The 25,300-nt window shown below is 41.9% G+C and overlaps 1 protein-coding gene and 1 long non-coding RNA gene across 6 annotated transcripts in view; one reads left to right on the top strand and one right to left on the bottom strand.

Annotated features, from left to right (window-relative positions):
- Positions 1-465: 465 nt before the first annotated feature.
- LOC146337119 (uncharacterized) overlaps positions 466-25,300 on the bottom strand; it is an 88,241-nt gene continuing 63,406 nt past the window's right edge. For 3 of the 4 annotated variants that reach the window (XR_014785354.1, XR_014785357.1, XR_014785358.1), the window contains one exon: positions 466-1,134. This is a non-coding gene — a long non-coding RNA (uncharacterized LOC146337119). Of the gene's footprint in view, positions 1,135-17,772; positions 22,410-25,300 lie in introns of those variants that run through there. The other variant, XR_014785356.1, reaches the window with a different exon arrangement.
- Positions 5,633-25,300, top strand: part of SLC12A1 (solute carrier family 12 member 1) — a 64,249-nt gene continuing 44,581 nt past the window's right edge. The window contains exons 1-8 of one of the 2 annotated variants that reach the window (XM_084817112.1): positions 5,633-6,043; positions 8,526-8,660; positions 9,498-9,573; positions 18,678-18,773; positions 20,666-20,805; positions 21,214-21,324; positions 22,008-22,119; positions 22,288-22,415. In XM_084817112.1, the coding sequence (XP_084673238.1) occupies positions 5,633-6,043; positions 8,526-8,660; positions 9,498-9,573; positions 18,678-18,773; positions 20,666-20,805; positions 21,214-21,324; positions 22,008-22,119; positions 22,288-22,415 (1,209 nt within the window). Of the gene's footprint in view, positions 6,044-8,525; positions 8,661-9,497; positions 9,574-18,677; positions 18,774-19,460; positions 19,557-20,665; positions 20,806-21,213; positions 21,325-22,007; positions 22,120-22,287; positions 22,416-25,300 lie in introns of both variants that reach the window. The other variant, XM_084817113.1, reaches the window with a different exon arrangement.

Consider the following 25,300-nt stretch of genomic DNA (forward strand, 5'->3'; position numbering starts at 1 on the left):
AGAAATGGGCTAAATGGACCGATGAGTATAACGGGCTAACTCAGTGGTGGAGAACCTGTGGCCTCTAGATGCTGTGAGACTACAACTGCCATTATCCCTGACCATAGGCAATGCTGGCTGGGGCTTATGGGAATTGGAGTCCAACAATATCTGGAGGGGCACAGGTTTTCCACCCCCTGGGCTAACTACACGTTTACATGCATGTTCATGAAGCTCCATCCCAATACGTCAGAGATGCTGTTGGCTGTTGGTTAACTGTGCCTAAAGGACTAGGTTTGTAGTCTGGGGGTACAATTAGATCCAACCCTTTCTTTGGAAGCCCAAGTGGCCTCAGTAGCATAAAGCTCCATTCACCAGTTATGGCTGGCAGATCGGCTACAACCTCTTCTGACCCATGACTTTGCATTGAATAATAACAACAACAACAATAATCACAACAATAATATTCCTGCAATAATCAGCAAATTCAGTGAGCAATTGTATAAAACCCAAAGGGGCTTGTGAAATTAGGACAGCATTATCTGATGGATGGAAACTTTGGTGGCTTTATTCTAAGAGAGTGAGAAATCATCAAACCCAGATAGGAGGGAAAATCAGCCAGATATAAATTAAATAAATAGGAGCAAGGACACATGTTTACCTAACTTTATAAGTAGAAGAGATAATTTCAGAGAAACATATCTCGAAAATGTTATGTTTGCCAGTTCTTAGGTTTTCTCCCCCCCCCTTTTAATTGCTTTTATTGAGGTTATGATTTTGCATTTTGTATTGTTGATCAGTTGACTGTAATAAACAAACTACTGCTACAGCCTCTCCTGGATGGAATGGCCTGGCCACAGTTATTCATGCTCTCTGATAATATCCCACTTGGATTCCTGTAGTACGTGGGGCTATCTTTGAGGATGGTTCAAAAGCTACAGTTACAAATGAAGACAAATAGATAGTCCTGCAGGCTTAAACTCTCTGGTCTTAAATGCTCTAGTCTTAAAACAAAGGTGAGGAACCTGTGGCCCTCCAGGTGACTCCTATCATCTCTGACCATTGGCTGTGCTGGCTGGGGCGGATGGTTCTTTGGATCCAACCCATTGTCTTTTTCTCCCTTTATGTTTGGTTTGTAATGATAACATTTGGAATCTGAAACAAATAATTTGAATAACCCAATTAAAATTAGCTTTAGTGAATTAAAATTGGTCTTCATGTATTAATCAACTAAGGATTCTGTTGATTAATCTGCCAATTAAACTCATTTCATTTAAGCCCTAATGTTTTGCCATCATCTTGATCCAAACAACGGTATCCAAGTAAATGAGACAGAGAGGGGGAAAAAAACCTTAAAAATAGCAGCACTCTGAGAAATTATGTTCCCCTCCCATTTTGATCTGCTAATCAATAGCAAATTGAGCCAATGTATGAATTAGCACATTTGCGTTAATGCGAATTACCACAAGTAGAACAACATTCTGGTTTAAAAAATCCGATTCCGGAAATGAGTGGACGACGGAATGAAAGTTGCCAGACAATCCGTGAAACACAGGCAAAACAGATTGAACAAAAACCATATATTCCTAGTCAATTTGCTATCCAAACTCATTTGAATCTGTTGCAGATTTCTCTGACATCCCTAAACTGACTGCTGCCTTTAAGGAACCAGGATGTTGCCCTTTTAACTTCACTGAAAATATCATGTATTGACTCATGTTTATCTTTAATGGGGCCCAAACTTGCGTTTTGTGTTCATTAAGGTCTGACCATCTGCCACTGTTTATTTCAACATGTGTATAAAATAGGAGCTTAACATGGAGAGGGAATGCAAAGTCAGTTCCTGGATTTCAGCAGTCAATAGCTGACTCTGTACCATAGTCTTTTACTTGTTGATATCATCCATTACCAGTTAGCAAAACTTTGGATACATATCAATATTCTCCCCTTTATTCAGTCAATGGTTTAAAATATTTGGAACAGTGAATGAAAATAAGTGTACTCAACCTTTCCACCCATCAGGATCTATAATTTATTTTATTTATTTTTCATATTTTTATGCGGCCTTTAAAAAAACCAAACACCCCCCCACAAAGTGCAACAGATCAAAAGCAATACAAACAACAACAATCCCAATAAAAACATTAAAGCCAACAATAAGTCATCATTAAAAACAGTAAAACAATACTACTACTAAAAAAAAAACCTGCAGTGCAATCCTATATGTTTTTACTCAGAAGTAAGTCCCATTGAATTCAACAGGTGTATAGGATTGCAGCCTGATAAGGCCAAATTTAAAAAATGTGTCTTGACAACTTTTCTAAAAGCAGAGGCAGCTTCATGTTAACATTAGCTTGGATACTATCTACTGTGAGCAGACTTGTGCTTGCAGAATTGTCGTGCCCTGCCCACCCCTTTCTTTCTGTTGCAGATCCCTGTAAACCCTCCCCAAAGCTGGTCCTGAGGGTTGGGGTACTATCTGCAATGGTGTGGGCTGTGGTATGCGGAGCTGCAGTGGGAAGAGGTAATTGGCAAACATTGAGGAACACCCCCCCCCCCCCGGACGGACACACACATACACACACACACAGGAGCAGAAGTGCCTTCATTTCACACAATCGGTCCTTTGAACTTAAGGTGATATTGATAGCCATTTTTCCGAGTTGTTTCTTTGCTGCTCTCAGGTCACCTGCAAGCGCCCACAAAACAATGCCTGCTCAGGAAAAGTTGGAAAGAACATGCTGAGTTAATTTGGGGGCAGGGGGGATTGAATTTGAAATATCAAGGTCAGTTTCCTGAAGCACAGCTGGTCAGTTGATGCTGGTGTGGAAGGTGTTAAAAGAAATCTGTCTTTGTCAAACACCAGACTGCAGAACCATGCCTTCTAACATTTTGGTGATGGGAATTTGGAAGGTGGGGATAAAGGAGTTTCAGGGTTCAGCTGTGCACAAGCAATTTTGCCATCTCGTGCACGCACGGTATGAAATTTCTTACTTTTTTATTCCACCCTTTCTCCAAGGAGCTCAGAGAGGCCTGGATGGTTCCTCCTTCCTCCATTTTATCCTCACAACAATGCTGAGGTCTTACTGTGTTTGTCATCGTTGTACATTTTTTTCATTCAATTCCTATAGTTCCAATTTTATTACATTTGGATTGGATTTTTAATTTATGTTAAATCATAGAATCATAGAATAGTAGGGTTGGAAGGGGCCTACAAGGCCATCGAGTTCAAATATCTTCTAGCCCCATGGGCTCGAATATGACTTCGGCACAACTCCCACTTCCCACTTGTGGTATACTGCTGAACTAGCTCTGAACCAACTGTGACAGAAGCTCTTGGGCAGAGACAAGTTAACTTTTGAGGCCAGATGTTGAGATCAAACCTCACTTGTGTGTTTGATGAGCTGCACTGGCTTCTTGTCTGTTTCTGGACACCATTCAAAGTGCTGGTTGCTACCTTTCAAGCCCTACACAGCTTGCAAGTCCCACACAGCCTCAGACTTGGGTACATGAAAGAAAGCCTGTTCTCAATCATAAGAGGTCTGGAGGATGGCAACACTGGAGAGGGCCTTCTCACTGGTAGCTCCTTGGTTGTCAAATATTCTCCCCACTGATGTTTGCCTGGCACCAACATTGTCATCTTTTTGGCACCAGGTTAAGACTTTCCTCTACTCCCAGACATTTGATGGTGCATGATGGAGCTTTTAATGTCAGTTGTTTTATCGGGTCCTGTTATTATATAGTTAATTGTTTTTAGCTGTTTCAAATTGTTTTAAATTTTTGCACGTTAAAGATTTTATATTATGTTTTATAGAGAGCTTTGGCTATTGGGCAGTATGGAAATCAAATAAATAAATAAAATTAAGTTGCATTTTGGGTTTTAATTTTTGTGAACTGCCCAGAGAGTTTTGGCTATTGGACAGTTCTGAAATGAAATAAATGAAATGAAATAAGAATAGCTGTGCTAGATCAGACAAATGACCTTTCTAGTCCACCATTCAGTTCCCATGGTGGCCACACAAATAGCCCAATGGGAAGCCCACAAGCAGGGCATGAACACAATAGCATCCTTCTACCCGCCTTCTCCAGTAATGGACATTCAGAGGCATACTGCCTCTGATACTGGAGGTATAGTCATCATGACTAATACCCACTCCTCAACTGGCCCATATGCTGAGATTGCCTTCAGAGGCCCTCCTCCAGCTAACCCTGCTATCTGAGGTGAAGTGGATGGCACTTGGAGTGAGGCTTTCTCTGTTCTGGTGCTTTGTGGAACTCTCTCCTCAGGGAGGCTCACCTGCCTTCTTATTCTTATTGATTTATTTAGTACATTTGTATCTTGCCTTTCTTTTACCATGGAACTCAAAGTTGTATACTTTTGGGTATTTGACCACAAAGTTGGGTATTTGACCACATGGGGTTCCCAAATGGTCTCTCATCCAGGCACTGACCAGCCCCGCAACCTGCTTAACATCAGCAAGGTGACAATGTGCTCTGGTTCTCACAATCAGCAAAGCCCACAATGACTTATTTGCCATGGTGGATTGTGGTGCCCACAGGCAGCAAATTGGCAATCCAAGCACCCCCCCTCCCATGCAGCTTCTCATTACATGAGAACTCAGAAATCATGGCCTGTTTTAGGGTTGTGGGTGGCTTGTCAACCACCCCAACAACCCACCCTCTCTGGGTTCACACGTAACAAAAAGCTATGATGCGACCCTGAATATTCAAAATGGCCACCACAATGGGAAGCCCACAGTGGCTTTTTGGTATATGCAAACCCGGCCTATCATGCACACTCGGACTATGTCCCAGGTATTTACTATCTAAAAGAGTTTTCATCACGGATTTTTACTGGTGCTCTTACATTGCTTTTTAATAATGATTTTGCTGATGTTTTGTTCTATTTCTTTCTGTTTTTAACTTCTGTAAACTACCCTAATAACTATATACTGAAGAATCTAAGGTCATCCCATGAAGCTGACTGGTGGGAGATTCAGGACAGATAAAAGGAAGGACCTCTTCACACTGCGCATAGTCAAACTATGGAATGTGCTCCCATAATGTGTAGTGATGGATGCCTCCCAATTTGGATGGCTTTAAAAGGGGGCTAAACAAATTCCTGGAGGAGAAGGCTATCAATGACTACTAGTCCTGATGGCTATATACTACCTCCACTATCAGAGGCAGTATGCACCAGTTGCTGGGGAACATGGGCAGGAGGGTGCTGCTGCACTCATGTCCTGCTTCTGGGTTTCCTGTAGGCAGCTAGATGGCCACTGTGTGAACAGAATCCTGGACTAGATGGACTCTTGGTTTGATCCAGCTTATGTTAAAAGCTGACACGTACGTACGATTAAAAAAATGGTAAGGCAGCAGGTTTAATGTCTGGAAAGAAATTAGAGAGCTTCCACTATTGAGCAGTATAAAAAATGTAATAAATGAAATAAATACAAATCAACAATAGTTAATATGGCACACTTTTTTCTATGTTTGATGACAGAACTATACAGTATCACTTTAAGATGACTGCATAAGCATGTACATGGCAGCAGTTACTGAATGACACACCAGGATCATCCAAGCACCACAACAGTCATCTACTGAAGATCTGTCAACACAGGAGCATAAACATCACCTATTGCCCGCAAATATGTCTATGAATAATTCTCCAAATGTATTTTTGGATCCAAGTCCCAATAGATTTCAGGTCAACGTCATTAATGAAAACCATGACAATACAGTACAGTCTCAGGGAGATGCTGACCCACAACGTTACGAAGAGACAACTTTTGCCAATGATACCAACAATAGACTCCGAATCAGCTACAGGCCTGGAAATCGAGAAGTATACGACAATTTATTTCAAAACGGGGATCCTGCTAAAGCAGATGGGAGCTTTCACCCCTACGATACCCAGAGTAACACATATTATCTGAAAACGTTTGGTCATAATACAATAGATGCCGTGCCTAAAATTGATTATTACCGAAACACGGGCAGCATCAGAGGGGCCAAAATGAGCAGACCGAGTCTGATGGACATTCATGAACAGTTGGCAAAGGTACGCCTAAAAAGAAAAGCATTCTCTTTTTTCCTTTCACCAGTTCCTCCCAACGTAGTATCTGGTAACACAGGGGAGGGGAACCTCTTTCAGCCTGAATTCGATTTCAGAGAAGTTCTCAGGGGCTGCACTCCAGAGATGGGCAGAGCCAAAGGCAAAGGGGGGTGGAGCCAAAAAAATCCAGGCTACTTTAGCTTAAAGCCCTTGCTGCCAGTCATTAAGCCTTAGGAGAAGCATTTCAACCTTTTAGAATGGGGGAAAATGCACAAAAGCCAGGAAACCACTAAACGATTGGTAGCTGGGAGGAGGTGGGTGAGGTCAGGGGAAAGGGTGTGGCCATCTGCGGAACATAAGGTTGTATCTCATGTTAGTCCTAAGTAGAGGAGACCCATTGAAATGAATGGGACTTAAGTTAGTTTTGACTACCCAACATCTCATTAATTTCCATGGGTCTACTCTACACAGAAGTAACATTGGATACAACCCATAGAGCCTCAATCCAAAGGAAGTTAAGAGCGCATAAGAGTCAGACATACAGCCTGGTCCAATTCATGTTTACTCAGAAGTAAGTCTATATTCAATGGGACCTACTGCCAGGTATGCATGGGTATGTTTGCAGCCTTATGTGATTAGCTGTGAGCTAGGGCTAATTAAATTCAGTGGGACGATTGTGCCTTCTAAACATAACAACCCTGGATATGTAAAGAAGCATCCTTCTTTTTATGTAATAAAGGAAGAATTCTCTCTCTCTCTTTTTAAAAACAAACAAACTTGGAAATGTCTGTACACAAAAGCCTCATTCTCCCCAGGTCATAAACCCGTGTCTGGGCTGTACCACTTCAGGGGGAGCAAGTGGAAGCTGGTGACTCCAGTTCTGGAGGGGCAGTGATTCCATTCTGGGTTTTAGTTACCGCCAGACAAAACTCTAAAGATGCTATCCAAGGTGCTGAACCTTATCCCCAAAATGGGTCCAGCACCTTGGATAGCTACCACTGGGTAGAGCCTCGCATAAAGGAATGTTCCCCCATTAAAAACAAAACAACCTCATACAGAAAACAATAAAGTCAAGGAGAAAGCTATAGTAGAACCCTAAAGTCTGATTTGTAGAGACTGCTCCACAGATGGGGTGACCACTTACACATAACCAAAAAAAAGAGAGGAAATGCATCACCAAAAAAGAGGACAAAAGATTATACAAATCTGCATAAAATGTACATATGATCATTTATATGTATAGAAACAAAGTTAGAAATCATAACTTTAATTTAAATACACTACAACTCACCACAATGAAAAAGACTGTGATCAGGCATCCAGTGTGTGTGCCTGCTCAGTTTGCTGTCCAGGTGCTAAATGTTGATGGGTAACTTCAGGGCCCCTGCTGCTCTCCCTTGTTACTTTTTTTTCAGTCTTTAAGGGCACAATCCTCTGCATGTTTAGACAGAAAAAAGTTCTACAACTCCCTGGCTGGGGCATGCTGGGAGTTGTAGGACTTTTTTCTGTGTAAACATGCAAAGGATTGTGCCATAAACTGGGCTTGGCCTGGACACCCCTTCAAATAGAGGACGCCTTCAGACTGTCTTCTGATAGCCCTTTGAATAGATTTTTATTTATTTATTTAAAATATTTCTCAGCTGCCTTTCAGGGCAGAAGCCCTCCCAAGGCGGCGTACAACAATAAAACACATAAAACCGATATAATATTAAAAGCGATAAAAACACACTAGAACAGTAAGGACACAATAAAAACAGCAATAAAAACCAACAGCAAAATCAGCAATAAAAACAGCAACAGCAGCAATCACATCAGAAAAAAGCCAGAGTAAAATAATATGTTTCCAAGGCCTTCTTAGTAGCCTGCAAATAGAGGACCGTCCTCTGTAAAGTAGGACACATGGCCAATTTATCCACAGACCAACCAATGTGGGAAAGGTTCCTGAAGGGTCAAAAGTTTGAAAACCACCAATGTAAAGAACAACTTCAGTTTACCTTGTGGATCGATCCCCAAAAACCTTCACCTCAGCTGGTATTCTGTTTTCTTCTAGTGCCTAATCCTACAGGAAGAGTGGTGAACCTGTGGCCCTCCTGATGTTGTTGGTCGACAACTCCAATCATCCCTGACCATTGGCCATGCTGGCTGGGTCTGATGGGCGTTAGATCCAACGACATCCAGAGGACCACAGGGCAGTATCCAATGGTAGTCTTACACAAAGTAGACACATTGAAGTGAATGGACCTAGTTTACATAGGGCTACCATTGGATACTGCCCACAGATTCCCCCATCCCTGCCTTAAAGAAATGTGACAACCATCATACATAATAAACAGGGGGAAAACTCTTATAACTTCTTGCCACGCCTTTGCAGAGATGTGTTGTATGCCATGTGAAGGGGGAATACCACATTCTGCAGGCTTCTGTGTTCCTGCAGAATCCCAGCTCTGCTCTTTTGATATGAAAGTCAAAAACATATGTCATTATTTAGAACATTGCAGTGACTTCTGGTTCAGTTGACAAATTCACCAAAGCAGATGGCAGTGCAGGAGAAGAAACTGAATCCAACAAGGAAGAAGAAACCAAAGGAGGCTTTGTGAAATTTGGATGGGTGAAGGGTGTCCTGGTAAGCAAAATATATCTCGCATATGATTATATTCTGCTCCCTTAATTTAAAAGTCTAAACTCTGTGCAGTGGACATAACCACATTTTAAAAGAAAATCAAGTTGTTGCTTTAGCTGGAGATGGGTTTGTTTGGATTAATACTTGTATATTATTATTTTTAAAAAACACAAAATTTAGGAGTTTTAAATGTCTATTTTAGCAATGTAATTATAGTTCCTTCAGAGACAGTATCCAACTGTGTCATTCTGCAAACTCAGATAGCACTAGAAGAGCTCCATTGAATCTTTTTGTTGCCCAAGCAGTTGCCCATTACACTTGCACAGCCAGTTGTGCAAACAGATGTGCAACCAGTTGCACAACAGGTTGTGCAAGCATAATGCACAACTGCTTGCACAATCGCACTTGCACAAACACAACTTTAGTTGGATTCTCCACCTGCACATAGTTCGGAACCTAGTTTCCACTAGCGCAGCGTCATTTGCACTAGCAGAATGACACAGTTGGATACTGCCCATTGTTATCTGTAGATTATTATTTTATTTATTTGTTTATTTTTATTTATTTACAATATTTATATACCATTTCACATCAAAGATTGTGGAGCGGTGAACAACAAGATAAAAGAATAAAACCCCATAATTAAAGCAATTAAAGCATTTTAAAATAACAGATTTATATAATTGTGTCACTTGTTTTATACTGGTATGGCCTCTTTACTTTATGATACATTTAATCCAACCTGATAGTAGTCCTTAAAATCATGTATGCATTTAAAAGTGATAACTGTTTGCATTCGGCAGTGACATGGTGATGCAATTGTCTTTGCTTAATGTTTAGGTGAGGTGCATGCTGAATATTTGGGGCGTGATGCTGTTCATTCGTCTGTCCTGGATTATAGGTCAAGCTGGAATAGGTATGCATTTTTTAAGAATTCCTGTATGAGAGAGAAACGGGAAACTTTCCAGAAACATGATTAAACTTTAAACTGAAATGTGAATTACCATTAAGGTACACACTCATGCAGAGTAAGGGTTGTTTTTGTTTTGTTTTGGTTATATCCAGAGGCAAAGGTAATCCAACAAAAACTGGAATTTTCCAAGCCTTCATCAAATTACCACTTACCATCGCCAAATCGGGCACACGCATATGTGCGCTTTGTTGCCATTGGAGTCAAAGGGATTTAAGTACTCCTAACTGTCCTGGGTACTACCCATTGGACAAACTGTATATATATAATAGTTGTGTGAAAGAGATGTCGAGAAGCAAATTACCAAGTTGATGTTCTATTCCAGAAAATGGCTAAGAGTGGAAGGGTAAAACCTGCTGTTCTCTGAAATTCAGCATTGTGTTGTGAAGACTGATATTTTTAATGGAAGAGACGCATGGATACTTCTGAAATTCTGAGACTGATCAGGACTAATAATTGGATGTGCCAACTATCAGATTATGGAGAAGGGTTTAGTCACTATATTTTTATCTCACTTTCCAGACCGATAGAAAAAAATGTCTCTGCCAAAGAGACTCTCATCCATCAAAAATTCAATACAGTGCAGGTGGCAAGCACTGTAGATAAATTACAATTACGTGCCTTACAATGTGACATGGGTCAGCAACAGTATCTTTTTAACCACATGTTTAATTCTTTGGTCTCTTTAGCCTAGTAATTCTCACAAACAGCAAGTGGAGGTGGCCAGCCTATTTCATCACATCACACACACTAAAGATGTCAGAGAAATCTGCAATGGAATCAAAAGAGTTCAGATTTTTATGAATCTGACCCATGGATTCTGGAACAGACCAGATTTCCCCAAGTTACATGGATTTCACAGACTTAAGGACTGATTATTTTACTTTCGAGAATTTTACACAAATTTATTGTAGAAAAATACATAAAATAAAAAACACCTCCAGCTGAAAATGTGCATTTGCCCAAGAGGCTAAACCATGAAAATGTGTATTTTGAAGGGATTTGTGCATTTTGGGGGGATTTGCACATATTTGCAAGTGCGAATTTGTGCAAATTCAGGAAATTGGGAAAAATCCAATTCCGTCAATGAGCGGATGACAATCCACAAAACCCGGATGGAACAGATTTGACAAAATCCATACATCACTAACACACACACAGGGTGGTACAGTCCAGAAACAGGTTTACTACTCATCTGCTCCTTGTGAGAAATAGATTATATCAGTGCGATTCCTTGGAACCTTGTCAGGGCTTCCTGTGACAGATAACAGATGTCAATACAGAAGGAGTACCCTGAAGATACACAGTTTTAAATCCACTGGTCTATAGCATAGTTCCATGCTGGCATGTTTGCATTAAAAGGAAAACCAACAAGCCACTTTAAACACAATTTCCTTTATGTGGAAAAGCAACATTTAAACTGAAGTCTACTCCAAGTCTAATCTATACTAGTATTGTTGTTGTTTATTCGGTCAGTCGCTTCCGACTCTTCGTGACTTCATGCACCAGCCCACGCCGGAGCTTCCTGTCGGCCGTCGCTCCCCCCAGCTCCCCCAAGGTCTAGTCCGTCACCTCCAAAATATCATCCATCCACTTTGCCCTTAGTCGGCCCCTCTTCCTTTTGCCTTCCACTTTCCCTAGCATCAGCATCTTCTCCAGGGTATCCTGTCTTCTCATTATGTGGCCAAAGTACTTCAGTTTTGCTTGTAATATCATTCCCTCAAGTGTGCAGTCTGGCTTTATTTCCAGGAGTATGGACTGGTTTGATCTTCTTGCAGTCCAAGGCACTCTTAGAATTTTCCTCCAGCACCACAGTTCAAAAGCATCTCTCTTCCTTTGCTCAGCCTTCCTTATGGTCCATCTCGCAGCCATAGGTTACTACGGGGAATACCATTGCTTTAACTATGCGGACCTTTGTTGTCAGTGTGATGTCTCTGCTCTTCACTATTTTATCAAGATTTGTCATTGCTGTCCTCCCAAGAAAAAAAGTCTTCTGATTTCCTGGCTGTAGTCAGTGTCTGCAGTAATCTTTGCACCCAGAAAGACAAAATCTGTCACTGCCTACACATTTTCTCCCTCTGTTTGCCAGTTATCAATCAAGCTGGTTGCCATAATCTTGGTTTTTTTGAGGTTTAACTGCAACCCAGCTTTTGCACTTTCTTCTTTCACCTTCGTCATGAGGTTCCTCAGCTCCTCCTCGCTTTCAGCCATCTGAAAGCGAGTGGTATCATCTGCGTATCGGAGATTGTTAATGTTTCTTCCAGCGATTTTAACTCCAGCCTTGGCTTCATCAAGCCCAGCACGTCGCATGATGTGTTCTGCATACAGGTTGAATAGGTAGGGTGAGAGTATACAACCCTGCCGTACTCCTTTCCCAATCTTAAACCAGTCCATTGTTCCGTGGTCTGTTCTTACCGTTGCTACTTGGTCGTTATACAGATTCCTAAGGAGGCAGACAAGATGACTTGGTATCCCCATACCATCAAGAACTTGCCACAATTTGTTATGATCCACACAGTCAAAGGCTTTAGAATAGTCAATAAAGCAGAAATAGATGTTTTTCTGAAACTCCCTGGCTTTCTCCATTATCCAGCGGATATTGGCCATTTGGTCTCTAGTTCCTCTGCCTTTTCTAAACCCAGCTTGCACATCTGGCAATTCTCGTTCCATGAATTGCTGGAGTCTACCTTGCAAGATCTTGAGCATTACCTTACTGGCATGTGAAATAAATGCCAGTGTTCGATAGTTTGAACATTCTTTGGTGCTTCCCTTTTTTGGTAGGGGGATATAGGTTGATTTTTTCCAATCTGTTGGCCATTCTTGTGTTTTCCAAATTTGCTGGCATATGGCATGCATCACCTTGACAGCAGCATCTTGCAAGATTTTAAATGGTTCAGCTGGGATACCGTCGTCTCCTGCTGCCTTGTTATTAGCAATGCTTCTTAAGGCCCATTCAACCTCACTCTTCAGGATGTCTGGCTCTAGCTCACTGACCACACCATCAAATCTATCCCCGATATTATTATCCTTCCTATACAGATCTTCCATATATTCTTGCCACCTTTTCTTGCTCTCTTCTGCTTCTGTTAGGCCCTTGCCATCTTTGTTTTTGATCATACCCATTTTTGCCTGGAATTTACCTCCGATGTTTCTAATTTTCTGGAAGAGGTCTCTTGTCCTTCCTATTCTATTATCTTCTTCCGCTTCCGCGCATTGCTTGTTTAAAAATAATTCCTTATCTTTTCTGGCTGACCTCTGGAATTCTGCATTTAATTGGGCATATCTCCCCCGATCACTGTTGCCTTTTGCTTTCCTTCTTTCTTGGGCTGCTTCCAGCGTCTCAGCAGACAGCCATCTTGCCTTCTTGGTTTTCTTTGGGACGTTTTTTGTTGCCGCCTCCTGAACACTGTTGCGAACTTCTGTCCATAGTTCTTCCGGGACCCTGTCTACTAAATCTAGTCCCTTAAATCTATTCTTCACCTCCACTGCATATTCATTAGGAATATTAGTGAGCTCATATCTAACCGATCTGTGGGTCTTCCCTATTCTCTTGAGTCTGATTCTAAATTGTGCAATAAGAAGTTTGTGATCTGAACTACAATCAGCTCCAGGTCTTGTTTTTACCAACTGCATAGATGTCTGCCACCTTTGGCTACAAAGGATGTAGTCAATCTGATTTCAGTGTCGACCGTCTGGTGAAGTCCATGTATAAAGTCATCTCTTAGGTTGTCGGAAGAGAGTGTTTGTTATGCACAGTGAGTTGTCTTGGCAAAATTCTATCAGGCTATGTCCTGCTTCACTTTGTTCTCCCAGACCATGCTTGCCTGTAATTCCGGGTGTCGTTTGACTACTCACCTTAGCATTCCAGTCTCCTGTAATGAAAATAACATCTTTTTTTGGCATATTATCCAGTAGGTGCTGCAGATCCTCATAGAACTGATCTACTTCTGCTTCTTCAGCATCTGTGGTTGGGGTGTATATTTGGATCACTGTTCAATGGCTTACCCTGAATTCGAATTGAGATCATTCTGTCATTTTTTGGATTGTATCCAAGCACTGCTTTAGCCACTTTATTATTAATTATGAAGGCTACTCCATTTCTTCTGTGGTCCTCTTGTCCACAGTAATAGATCTGGTGGTCATTTGATGTGAAGTGGCCCATTGCAGTCCATTTCAGTTCACTGACACCCAAAATGTCTATATTTATACTAGTATAACTATTAACAATTAAAGTGCTTAGTCCCCTTCCTGTACTAACCAGCTGAGAGCATGTACCCAAGGAAACAGATCAGTTCTAACCAGTTTAAACAAGTGTTATACACAACAGAGGGCCAAACTAGATTATAAGTTCATTGCATGTATGCATTTAACATGTCTTGTTTTTACTTAAAAATAATAGCTGGGGCAGGAGTGGCTGATCAGGATCAGGACTGTAGCACATGAGGAGGCAGGTTAACTCCCCCTGCACAGTGGTCCCAGTGAATGTCATCCCACCACAGATGCTTTTCAACCCAGGAGGAAAGCTGCCCTTGGCATCAGTGTTATTATATGAACCAATGCATATTTCACTGAATTCAAAACACTGTTTGAACTGCAATTGCAGAAAGTACAATGGGACATTTTAAAGTGAGCTCCTAATACAGAACCACCATCACCAGATGATGGTGATGATGATGGCGATGATTTTAGTGGGGTCTACTTCTTTATGCAATGCAAGGTTACACTTTGCCTTTGTGTAACTAATTTCTACAAGATAACTTGTAGAACATTGCTAAAAGGTATAACTAAAGTACTGGTGCTGTTGCTTGTGGGTTTCCCGTGGGCAGCTGGTTGGCTACTGTGTGAACAGAACGCTGGACTAGATGGACCCTGGGTCTGATCCCCACAGCTCTTCTTATGTTCGTACGTTCATTTTTAATGAACAGAAAATCTGGGATTCCAGAACTACAATCAGTAAGTGACAGTCCCTGATGTTTAAAAGGTATCCACACCAGCTCATTATTAACCCCTCTTACTATTTTCTATCACAGAAAATAGGATGAGGAGTTGATGCAGTGTGTACCTCACCCTTTTTCCTGTCACCAACAACTGATTTTCACATTCAGCAAAATAAAGAATCATGCCACAGGTCCATACACTTCCAAAATTAACTCCCCCGCCCCACAAACAATCATTCCCAAACCACTGAGAGTGCAAGGCTGTCCCAAGACATTCCATGTACAGAAGCCAGCTGGACTGGCAACTGAAACTTACTTCAACACTGGTGCTGGGATAGGATCCACAACTGCACCTGAGGCAGCAGGCTAGTTTAGGAGGCACAAGGCAATTTGTGTAGCATATACTGTGACGTTGTCCAACAGAGAGGAACAGCCAGGGAGTCCAGGAGGAACAGCCAGGGGGCTGCTAACTGCTTACTCCCAGCATCTGCCACCTGAGGTGATCACCTCACTCTGCCTAATGGTAGGGCCATCCCTGAGTGCACTTTAAACATCGCTTTGATAACTAATTAAGATGGCTTGGTTTTGTATCCTAAAATGGGGCCTAAACTTTTTTTAAAAAATAAGTGTAAAATAATTGATACAAGCTTCCTGATAAAATGAAGGCTTCACCTAAATGCTCTTTTGAGATTTGTTGATACCTTAGGGAATGTACACACTACATTTTACTCATGTGGAACTAGGACCCCAGATGTGACCTCTCCTTTTCTCTAGGCGATGTGTAGTTTAGCTGTTCCTATGATGTGCAATCAGCTGACAAGTACTCTGGGTTAAAATGAATTGACTTCAGGGTAAGAAATGCAAAAACATGGTATTGTGAATCTGTCAATTGGAACAGCGCTCAAACTCAATGTTTCTTACAGAGAGTAGAAGGTTTACCTAGGTACCAGAAAGATTTGAATGCATGCTAGACTGTGAGCTCATGGTAGAAGACATTGACTGGATGAGGCTCTACACATTTCCCTCCCCCAGAATTTTCCAAAAGCTATGAGCACATATGAATTCTGCATTTTCTGAACATGAACATCAGCTGTCGGTGTCATGATTATGGCTAATGACTGTACAAATGGAGCCTCAAATTCCAAGAATTTGGAATTTGGAAATCGTGTGTGATTTCCACACACGAGCTCCTTGCTTCAGTTCCATAACACACAAGCAGAGGCGCAGGTAGAGATAAAATGAAAAAAGTAAACCTCTTATCTTTAATAAGAGTGATTTCCTCACTGCCTTTTTTCACAGTCAGCCTGCAGTTCAGTTCAGATGTGGACTGCTATGCACAGGCGTCATATGGCCTATTAGTTTGACACACTCCCCCCCCACACCCCAAAACTATGCAGAGGTCCCGTAAATTCAGACTTCCTATTCGTGATGGATAGGATGGAGATCAAGGTGCAAGCCCAGTCCAGTTTCCCAAATTCCACTTTCTAGCCTCAAGCATGTCTGATTAAGGATAAACATAAGAACGTAAGAAGAGCCATGCCGGATCAGCTCAAAGGCCTATTTTGCCCAGCATTCCGTTTGCACAGTGGCCAGGCTATCTAGATGAAGGTTCAAGGGCCTTTTGTTGAAATAGGGATTTTCTGGATTTGTCTCTGAATTCTTTGGAAGTTTTCTGTGTAATTAGAGTGATTTAAAAATAATTTTTGCTATAGAGAAAAAATGGAGAGGCAGGAAACTTGCTGAAATAAATGGAGGAGAGACGTTTTGCCCATGATCTATGCAGCCTTACATGTTTGTACCGGGCACTGCGCCAGACTAAAGGGTGCTTGCCGATTTTATGATGCATACCAAATGAGGCCTTGCAGCTGGAAGCACATATAAGTATATGCCTTGCCATGAAAACTCCGCATCTTAACATTGCCAAGACTTTGCTCTGGGGTTTCATGCAAAATTAGTTTCTTTTTTTAAGGGCAGTTGAGTAACTTATTGCTATCATCAAGAAGCATTACTTTGTTCCGAGGTATGAAAATAGCCATGGGCAAGAGTCATTCATTTTAATGTTATTTAATGCCCTTACAACTGGGGTTTTAATTTAAACTTTAATCAGAGCTTGGTATTACTTTGGAACAAGAGCAGCTACAATGGCTCTGTTTTTCACATTTAATTCTAAAGTTTTGTTAGTCATCAAACTTCAGATGATACCCCCCCACACCTTCACCCTAGGCATGATGGTGGTGGTACAAAATTGCTCTTTGGTGTCTCGTCATCAAGTGCATCTGTCCTGCCTCAAACACTCCCAGACATCTGAAAAAAGGCAAATAGTATTTTGGGCTGCATTAATAGAAGTATAGCTTCCAAATCCAAGTACTAGTCCCCCTCTACTCAGCACTGGTTAGGCCTTATCTGGAGTACTGTGTCCAGTTCTGGGCATCACACTTCAAGAAGGATGCAGACAAGCTGGAGAGAGTTCAGAGGAGGGCAACAAAGTTGCTCAGGGGACTGGAAACAAAGCCCTATAAGGAGAGACTGAAAGAACTGGGCATATTTAGCCTTGAGAAGAGAAGACTGAGGGGAGATATGATAGCACTCTTCAAGAATTTGATGGTTGTCACAGAGATGAAGGCCAGGATCTCTTCTCAATCATCCCAGAATGCAGGACATGGAATAATGGGCTCAAGTGACAGGAAGCCAGATTCCGGCTGAACATCAGGAAAAACTTCCTGACTGTTAGAGCAATACGAAAATGGAAGCAATTCCCTAGGCAGGTAGTGGGCTCTCCCACGCTGGAGGCATTCAAGATGAGGCTGGACAGCCATCTGTCAGGGATGCTCTGACTTGGATTCCTGCATTGAGCAGGGGGTTGGACTCAATGATCTTATAGGCCCCTTCCAACCCTACTATTCTATGGTTCTATGATCTTTCTATGGTATATGGTATAACATCTGAATATGTTGTTCCCATGAAAAATCCAGTGTACAAAATCACTTGGTCAGTTCTCAGATTGTGTGTATGTGTGTGTGTGGGCAGCAGCTGGGGGGGGGGGGGGTTGGCTTGCATGCATTGGACTTAATGCACTCACAACCTATTCAAACATTATGCCTGTTTGTGATTGTCCAAGAATGTTGTAGGTGGGATTGGACATAGAGATATAATACACAAGCCCCATTTGGATTAAGCTCTTGCTTATCTGTATCTTGTTTTGCTAGCTTCTCTAAAATGATCTGTCCTGTTCGGAAGAAGGATATTCCACTATAGAGATATTACTACTACTATAACATTATTAAGCATTATTAAATTGCCATCAATGAACATGGTATGTTGCCGAATAACATTTTTATTTTTATTATTACATTTATATCCCACCTGCAAGGAAACCCAGGTGACTTACATGATCCTCCTCTTTTCCATTTTATCCTCACAACAACCCTGTGAGGTAGGTTAGGCTGAGAGTTGCTGACTGGCCCAAAGTCACCCAATGAGCTTCATGGCCGAGTGAAGACTAGAACTCAGCTCTCCCGAGTCTCAGTCCAACACTCTAACCACTACACCACACTGCCTCTCTGAGCAAAAAGATAAGTCCACAAGCAGCTTACAATCTAAATGTTGATGGTGGAGTCAACAAATGAAGAGGGATGGGGAGCCTGTGGCTGTCCAGATGTTGCTGGACTATAGCTCCCATTATCCCTGTCTATGCTGGCTGCTGTGAACTGGCAGCCAACAACATCTGGAGATGTACATGTTTCTCCCACACTTAGGATAGATAATAAAGAAATGAGAAGAGCAAGAGATGAATGTGAACAAATACAGTTACAAATACTTCAGCTTCCACTGCTCCTCCTCCTCCTTTCTATTACAGTATAGTTATTTTAACCACAGTGAGGCAGGTTCTATATAAAACATTAAGGGGACCGGATCACTACCACCAAATGGCTTATATAGCCTTATAGGTAACACAAATAAAAATGAGGTGGAGAGAGACAACAGGGATTCATGTATCAGTAGTGATAACGAGGTCTTGCCAAGAAAAACAGAGTCTGGATTCTAGTTTGAAATGCTACTTTATTGAGAGTTATGGATCACAAGTTACATTGTTAATCTTTTCATTGCTGGCAGGTCTTGGAGTTATCATAATCCTTCTTGCCACCATGGTCACCTCCATTACTGGCTTATCAACTTCTGCAATAGCAACTAATGGTTTTGTCCGTGGAGGTAAAAATCTTTAGGGTGTTTCCTTCCTCAATTCTCTCAATGTTAAAAAAACCCAAAAACTGTTTCCCGTGTATTGTCTTACTATTAAACAGTCAATAATTCCTTACCCTAAAATAATATCACACTGCGCAGTAGAACCAAAGGAACCAGAAGGTGAGTCATAAAATCAAAAGTATCAGTAATTTGCAATTGATTCATAACCTTCTTGTGAATCAAAATGTCTAGTTCAGTTCAGTTCATGAAGGTTCCAGACTGATGGAAGAACAGAATCAACTTTTTCTTGGAGATACTTTCCCCCCTCTAATTAAAAAAAAAAAAAAATCACATTGAGAACATTGCAGGTTGTTTCCTAATTGGATGGATTGGACACGAAGAACCACATCTGTTTGCCTTTAAATACTGAATGAAGATCGTCAATCAACTTGTTTCTCACCCTCTTGACGCTTATCTACACAAAATGTCCTGAAGATATGGTCAATTAGTCCTGAGGTGCATGCAGCACCACTGTCCAGTGCCTTACAGGTATTTTCTTTATGTCTGATGACTTAGAGTGCATTCCAGGTATTTACAGATCCGGTTGGCCCCCTTTCCTCTTCATGAATGATGGTGGCTTCCTGATAGAGGATTTTAGCACAAATGATATGACCAAGGTATTTGGATCAAACATCTTTTTTGGGATTTTTTCAGGTCTTGGAGTCGTAGTTATTTGCCTGAGTGTGGTAGTTACAACTTTAACAGGTATCTCCATGTCTGCCATATGCACAAATGGAGTGGTAAGAGGAGGTGAGTCAATTTCATGCTTGAATGGAGAATACTCATATTTCTGGAGAACCATAACTGTGTTGAATCAATCAAGCCAAATATATCAGTACAAAACTACAATGTTATAAGAACTGATCTGAGCCATCTTGGATAGAAGGAGGATGCCACCATGTTAGACGCAGTCAGGACTATCCAGCCAATGTTAATTAGTTTAGAGAAGATTAATGGGTGCTGACACTTTCCAGATGAATGAATAATTTTTACCATATCTACTTCAACTAGTAGTCAAATTAGTTTGCAATACAGAAAGGCACATTTTGATTAAATTTGAGGACAATGTTCACAACTCTCTAGAACAAGTTGTTTTGGGGGAGTTGTAGAATTGCCTCTCTTTGAGGTTTTCAGGAAGGTGCTCACCAGAGGAGGCTGGTGGTTCCTATTTCAGTGGGGCTGTGAACTTACATAGTTAAATCATCAGTAGCTGTTTATTCTGTTGGTGCCTTTCACCAGTGCACCCATCGTTGTGCTATACTGTAAGTTGGATTGCATGGACTGACAGTAGGAGATGGTCCTGTTTTGCAGGCTGGCAGCCAAGAGCTTCATCTATTTGGTCATTCGACACTTTCCAAAACTCCATGATTTGGCAATTCCATCAAGAGTATAGAGAGCCCCTGTGAGGAACAATTCACATATTGAAATTCTGGATGGAACATTTAGAGAAGACAGATGGGGAAATCTTTTGTATTCCCTACATTTCAAGGGATTTTTTCTTAGGAGCATTCATGCTTCTAGCCAAATCACTGGTTTTAATAATAGTTTATCACAGAAGAGCTCTTTTCCCTAGAAAGTTGCATGTGGGCTCTGAGAGTAAAGGAGGTTTATGTACAGCCAGCCTGATGGCTTGAGCTACAGTTGTGTAGGGGAGCAATGTTCTAGGGATGACAGTGAAGCAGCCTATAATCCAAAAGATACACTCTCCATTCACATACAGATATGCACAATACAAGAGTTGCACTCTCTGCAACTGAGCAAGAGATCCTGGTTCACTCTTGGATCACATGTAGGAGTCAGCAACATGTCAAGGGCACCTCTTTTCATATGCTAAAAACAACCCTTCGCTGTGCTGACAGGTGGAGCTTATTACCTCATCTCCAGAAGTTTGGGACCTGAGTTTGGAGGCTCCATTGGTCTCATCTTTGCCTTTGCCAATGCTGTGGCAGTAGCCATGTATGTTGTTGGGTTTGCAGAAACAGTTGTGGAGCTCCTCAAGGTAAGTATGATGCTTAAGCCCGGGAACCTTGTTTAATAACTTTTTATATGTAATGATCATAGGTCTAATAAATGCATTAAGTGGCAACCTTATTCATGAATTGGAACTCCTTAAATGTATCATAAATTCTAATTTATAAGCTTTCCCTTCACTACTACCAGGTTGAGGAAATGTTTCTTACAGAGCTGTATGAGTTTCAAAATTACTAAAGGGAATTAGGGTTCTAATTAGCCAGTCAATAACCTTGACGACTGAGGCCCAGCCAGCATAAGAAATGTGAAACTCAGGGCTCATTGCCCATGGAATGTGAAGAATCCCTCTTTAGTCATTCCCTTCTATTTTATGTGGCTGCCAAAGCTATCTTGCAGAAAGTATATCCTTAATCATTTCTTCCTCTTTTCTTCCCAGAGCAGTAACGCAATAATGGTAGATGCAACCAACGACATTAGGATAATAGGTGCCATAACTGTAGTACTTCTTTTGGGCATTTCTGTGGCTGGTATGGAATGGGAAGCGAAGGTAAAACATTTTTAATGTTATAAGTGTTTAAAGAAGATGGATACACAAGAGGGTGTTGTAGAAGCCAAGGTGGTTTGTTGCACATAATTACCCTTGGATATGAGAGCCCATTCTCATTTGATTTTTACGCAGGTACACATACAAAAGGTACACGTGTCCTATCCATTACAGTCACATGCATATTACATTTTTCTACATTTTTCAAATACACACAAACAGACCTGTGCCCAGTAAATGAAACATGATAGAAAATATACACACACAGAGAAAAATGCACACGTATTTGATAGGGATGTATGCATTTTGTATTCAGGAATGCATAGAGTGCAAAAATTAATGGGAGGATATAGGTTCCAATCCCACCTCTAACACATACTTATGGTATGAACTTGGGGCAAATTGCCATTTCCCAGTTGTCCACTATCTGTGAAATGGAACAGGCAGCAGTGTATCACAAATGCCATGTGCCTGAGAAGGTTACTCGTGCTTAGGGTCTATTGAAATTAATGGAACTTAAATGTGACAAACATTCTCTGGATTAAGGCCCACAACTTTTCAGAATACTACAAATATCATGCCACCTTGGAACGTTAAAGCTCCCAAATGCCTTATAAATAGAAATTAAAAATAAATACAGAAAGCAAGACTACTGCAAAAATATTCTCTCCCCGATTCCTTTATAGGCCCAAGTTGTTCTTCTAATTATCCTTCTTGTTGCTATCATAAATTTCTTCATTGGGACCGTCATTCCAAGCAATACTGAAAAAAGGGCACGAGGCTTTTTCAATTATCAAGGCAAGTGTTTGAGTAAGCATTCTTGGTCATGCTCCTCTAGGTGTGTTCTCCAATATGGAGACTGGCAGAGGGCTCCTTTATATATATATTTATCAGTCATCACTGTTAAAATCTCTCGTATGGCTTGAAACTTCACATAGATTTTTCTCCTTTCTTTTGCTTTTGCAGCTTCAATATTTGCAGAAAACTTTGGACCAGAATTCAGAGGTGACGAAGGATTTTTCTCTGTGTTTGCCATTTTTTTCCCTGCAGCTACCGGCATTCTTGCTGGAGCCAATATCTCTGGAGACCTGGAGGTATGTGTATTTCAAATTACAGAATACAGATAATTATACAACAACGTTCCAAAAATTAAAGGCAACCATTTAATTTATTTAGTTATATAGTGCCTAAAATGCATGATGTTCTTGCCAAATACTGAAAAAAAACTTTTAACATTGAAACAAAGGGACTAGATTCAAAGCACGGAAACTGAAAGGAAAATAGTCACCAATGTTCTTCCACAAACCTTTCTGCAAGAGCTGCTGTGTGTGTGTGTTTGCACAAGAGTCTCTGCAATGCTATAATAGGTATGTTGATCTATTGCAATTCTTGTACTTCTCCTTGTACATGTTATTTTAAAATCAGAAGGACACCTTTGAATTTAGTTTCACTTTTCAGTCAATGCTGTATTACAGAGTGGGAGTGGGGGAACTGTGGCCCTTCAGATGTTGTTAGACCCCAATTCCCATTAGCCCCAGCCAGCATGCCCAATGGTCAGGGATGATCGGACTTGTAGTCCAACATCTGGGCAGCCACAGGTTCCCCACCACCCCTGCTATTTCACGACATGTATACCAGCCCTTTTGCTATGGAAGACACCTTCTGCATGCCAAAGGGCACCTCTGGATCCAATCCATTGCTCTGGTTAGCTAAAAATCCCACTTGCATTGTCTGATGGAAGAAAGCTAGCTGCACAGACTCAGCTAAATGCATCTTCCAGAAACAGACTGTAAAATTTAAAAGGCCACTTCAGCAACTCTAGTAGCAGAATACTAATGGTCCCATTATCAGGCACTGCAGAGAGAAATGAGCTATGTAATTCCTATTACCACAGCTTTCCTAATTCATAAAAACTACATGTGGTGGATCTCAAATTTACAGTAGGTGGGGTAGAAGAAAATGCAGGGTTTCCCCCCTCTAAAATGAATTTTGTTAGACGTAACTGAAGAATCAGTCCCACGTGGTATATAGAAAGTGAGAAGGGAGACATTTTTCTCTCTCTGTCATAATACTAGCACCCAGTGGGGTCATCCCATGAAGCTGAATGGTGGGAGATTCAGGATAGGAGGAAAAACTACTTCACGCTGCGCAGAATTAAACCATGGGATTAGCTGCCACAAGACGCAGTGATAGTCGCCAACTCGGATGGCTTTAAAAGGGGATTAGGCCAATTCTAATTCTAATGGTAAGGCTATCAGTGGATACTAGTCATAATGGCTATATCAGCGCCAGCACAAACTCTTTTGCCGCCGCCACCAGCCACCATTGCTGCCTCCGCCTCCTTCCCCTGCATCCGTCTCCCTCCCTACCCACCTGCCAGATCTGTCTCTCTCCACCTCCCCCCCACTGGCCCGGTCTCTGTGTCCAGGGATGTCCCTGCAGATGATCTGCACTGCAGGCGATCTCTAGAGACATCCCTCCTCCCACAAGGCCTGGCTCTAAGGAAGGACTCCTCGGAGCCAGGCAACTGGGCTTTTCCAGCCAACACAGCTCTTCAGAGAGCTCAGCCACTCGCTGGTTCTCTCTGAAAGGATCCGCAGAGCGAGCAGTGCTGGCAGCAGATGTGGGGGGGTGGGGCGGCACACAGCAGTGGCGGCAGTAGCAGAGTGCAGTGGCAGATCCTCCTCATGGTGGGGGCGGGGAGCACGCAATTAGTCACTCCTCCTGCTCTGCCACCTGAGGCGGGGGCTTTACCCCGCTTCATGGGGGGGGGGCATATGCTACTGGGCTATATGCTGCCTCCAGCATCAGAGGCAGTATGCCTATGTACACCAGTTGCTGGGGAACATGGGTAGGAAGGTGCTGTTGCACTCCTGTCCTACTTGTTGGTTTCTCGGAGGCAGCTGGTTGTCCACTGTGTGAACAGAATGCTGGACCAGATGGACCTTTGGTCTGATCCAGCATGGATCTCCTTATGATGTTATTTTGTTTGGCCTTTCTCCTTCGCACAGCTATGTTTTGCATGCTAAAGTCACCCCAAACTTATTTGAGTGGAGAACTAATCCTGTTCATGGTCCAGCACTTGTCAAGTATCTTGTCTGTTTGTGGGCTTGCTGTGCAAGCACAGAATTGTATAAGACACAAATCTCTCCCTTTTTTTTGCCCTTGTTGTTGTTGTTCAGTCGTTCAGTCGTGTCCGACTCTTCGTGACCCCATGGACCATAGCACGCCAGGCCTTCCTGTCCTGCGCTCTCTCCCGGAGCGTGCTCAAGTTCATATTCATTGCATCCGTGATGCTATCTAGCCATCTCATCCTCTGCTGTCCCCTTCTCCTGTTGTCTTCAGTCTTTCCCAGCATCAGGGTCTTTTCCAGGGAGTTTTCTCTTCGCATTAGGTGGCCAAAATATTGGAGCTTCAGCTTCATTATCTGTCCTTCCAATGAGCAGTCAGGGTTGATTTCCTTTAGGATGGACTGATTTGACCTCCTTGCAGTCCAGGGGACTCGTAAGAGTCTTCTCCAGCACCACAGTTCAAAAGCATCAATTCTTTGGCGCTCAGCCTTCCTTATAGTCCAGCTCTCACAGCCATACATTACTACTGGGAAAACCATAGCTTTGATTAGACGGACCTTTGTCGGCAAGGTGATGTCTCTGCTTCTTACTATGCTTTCTAGGTTTGCCATAGCTTTCCTCCCAAGGAGCAAGCGTCTTTTAATTTCATGGCTACAGTCACCATCTGTGGTGATCTTGGAGCCCAAGAAAGTAAAATCTGTCACTGCTTCCATTTCTTCCCCTTCTATATGCCAGGAAGTGATAGGGCCAGATGACATGATCTTAGTTTTTTTAATGTTGAGTTTCAAACCAGCTTTTGCACTCTCCTCTTTCACCCTCAACAAGAGGCTCTTGAGATCCTCTTCGCTTTCTGCCATTAGGGTGGTATCGTCTGCATATCGGAGGTTGTTGATAATTCTCCCGGCAAT

The sequence above is a fragment of the Heloderma suspectum genome, chromosome 11 (genome assembly GCF_057233095.1).
Source record: "Heloderma suspectum isolate Gila_16-S chromosome 11, 16-S_ref, whole genome shotgun sequence".
Lineage (NCBI taxonomy): Eukaryota > Metazoa > Chordata > Lepidosauria > Squamata > Helodermatidae > Heloderma > Heloderma suspectum.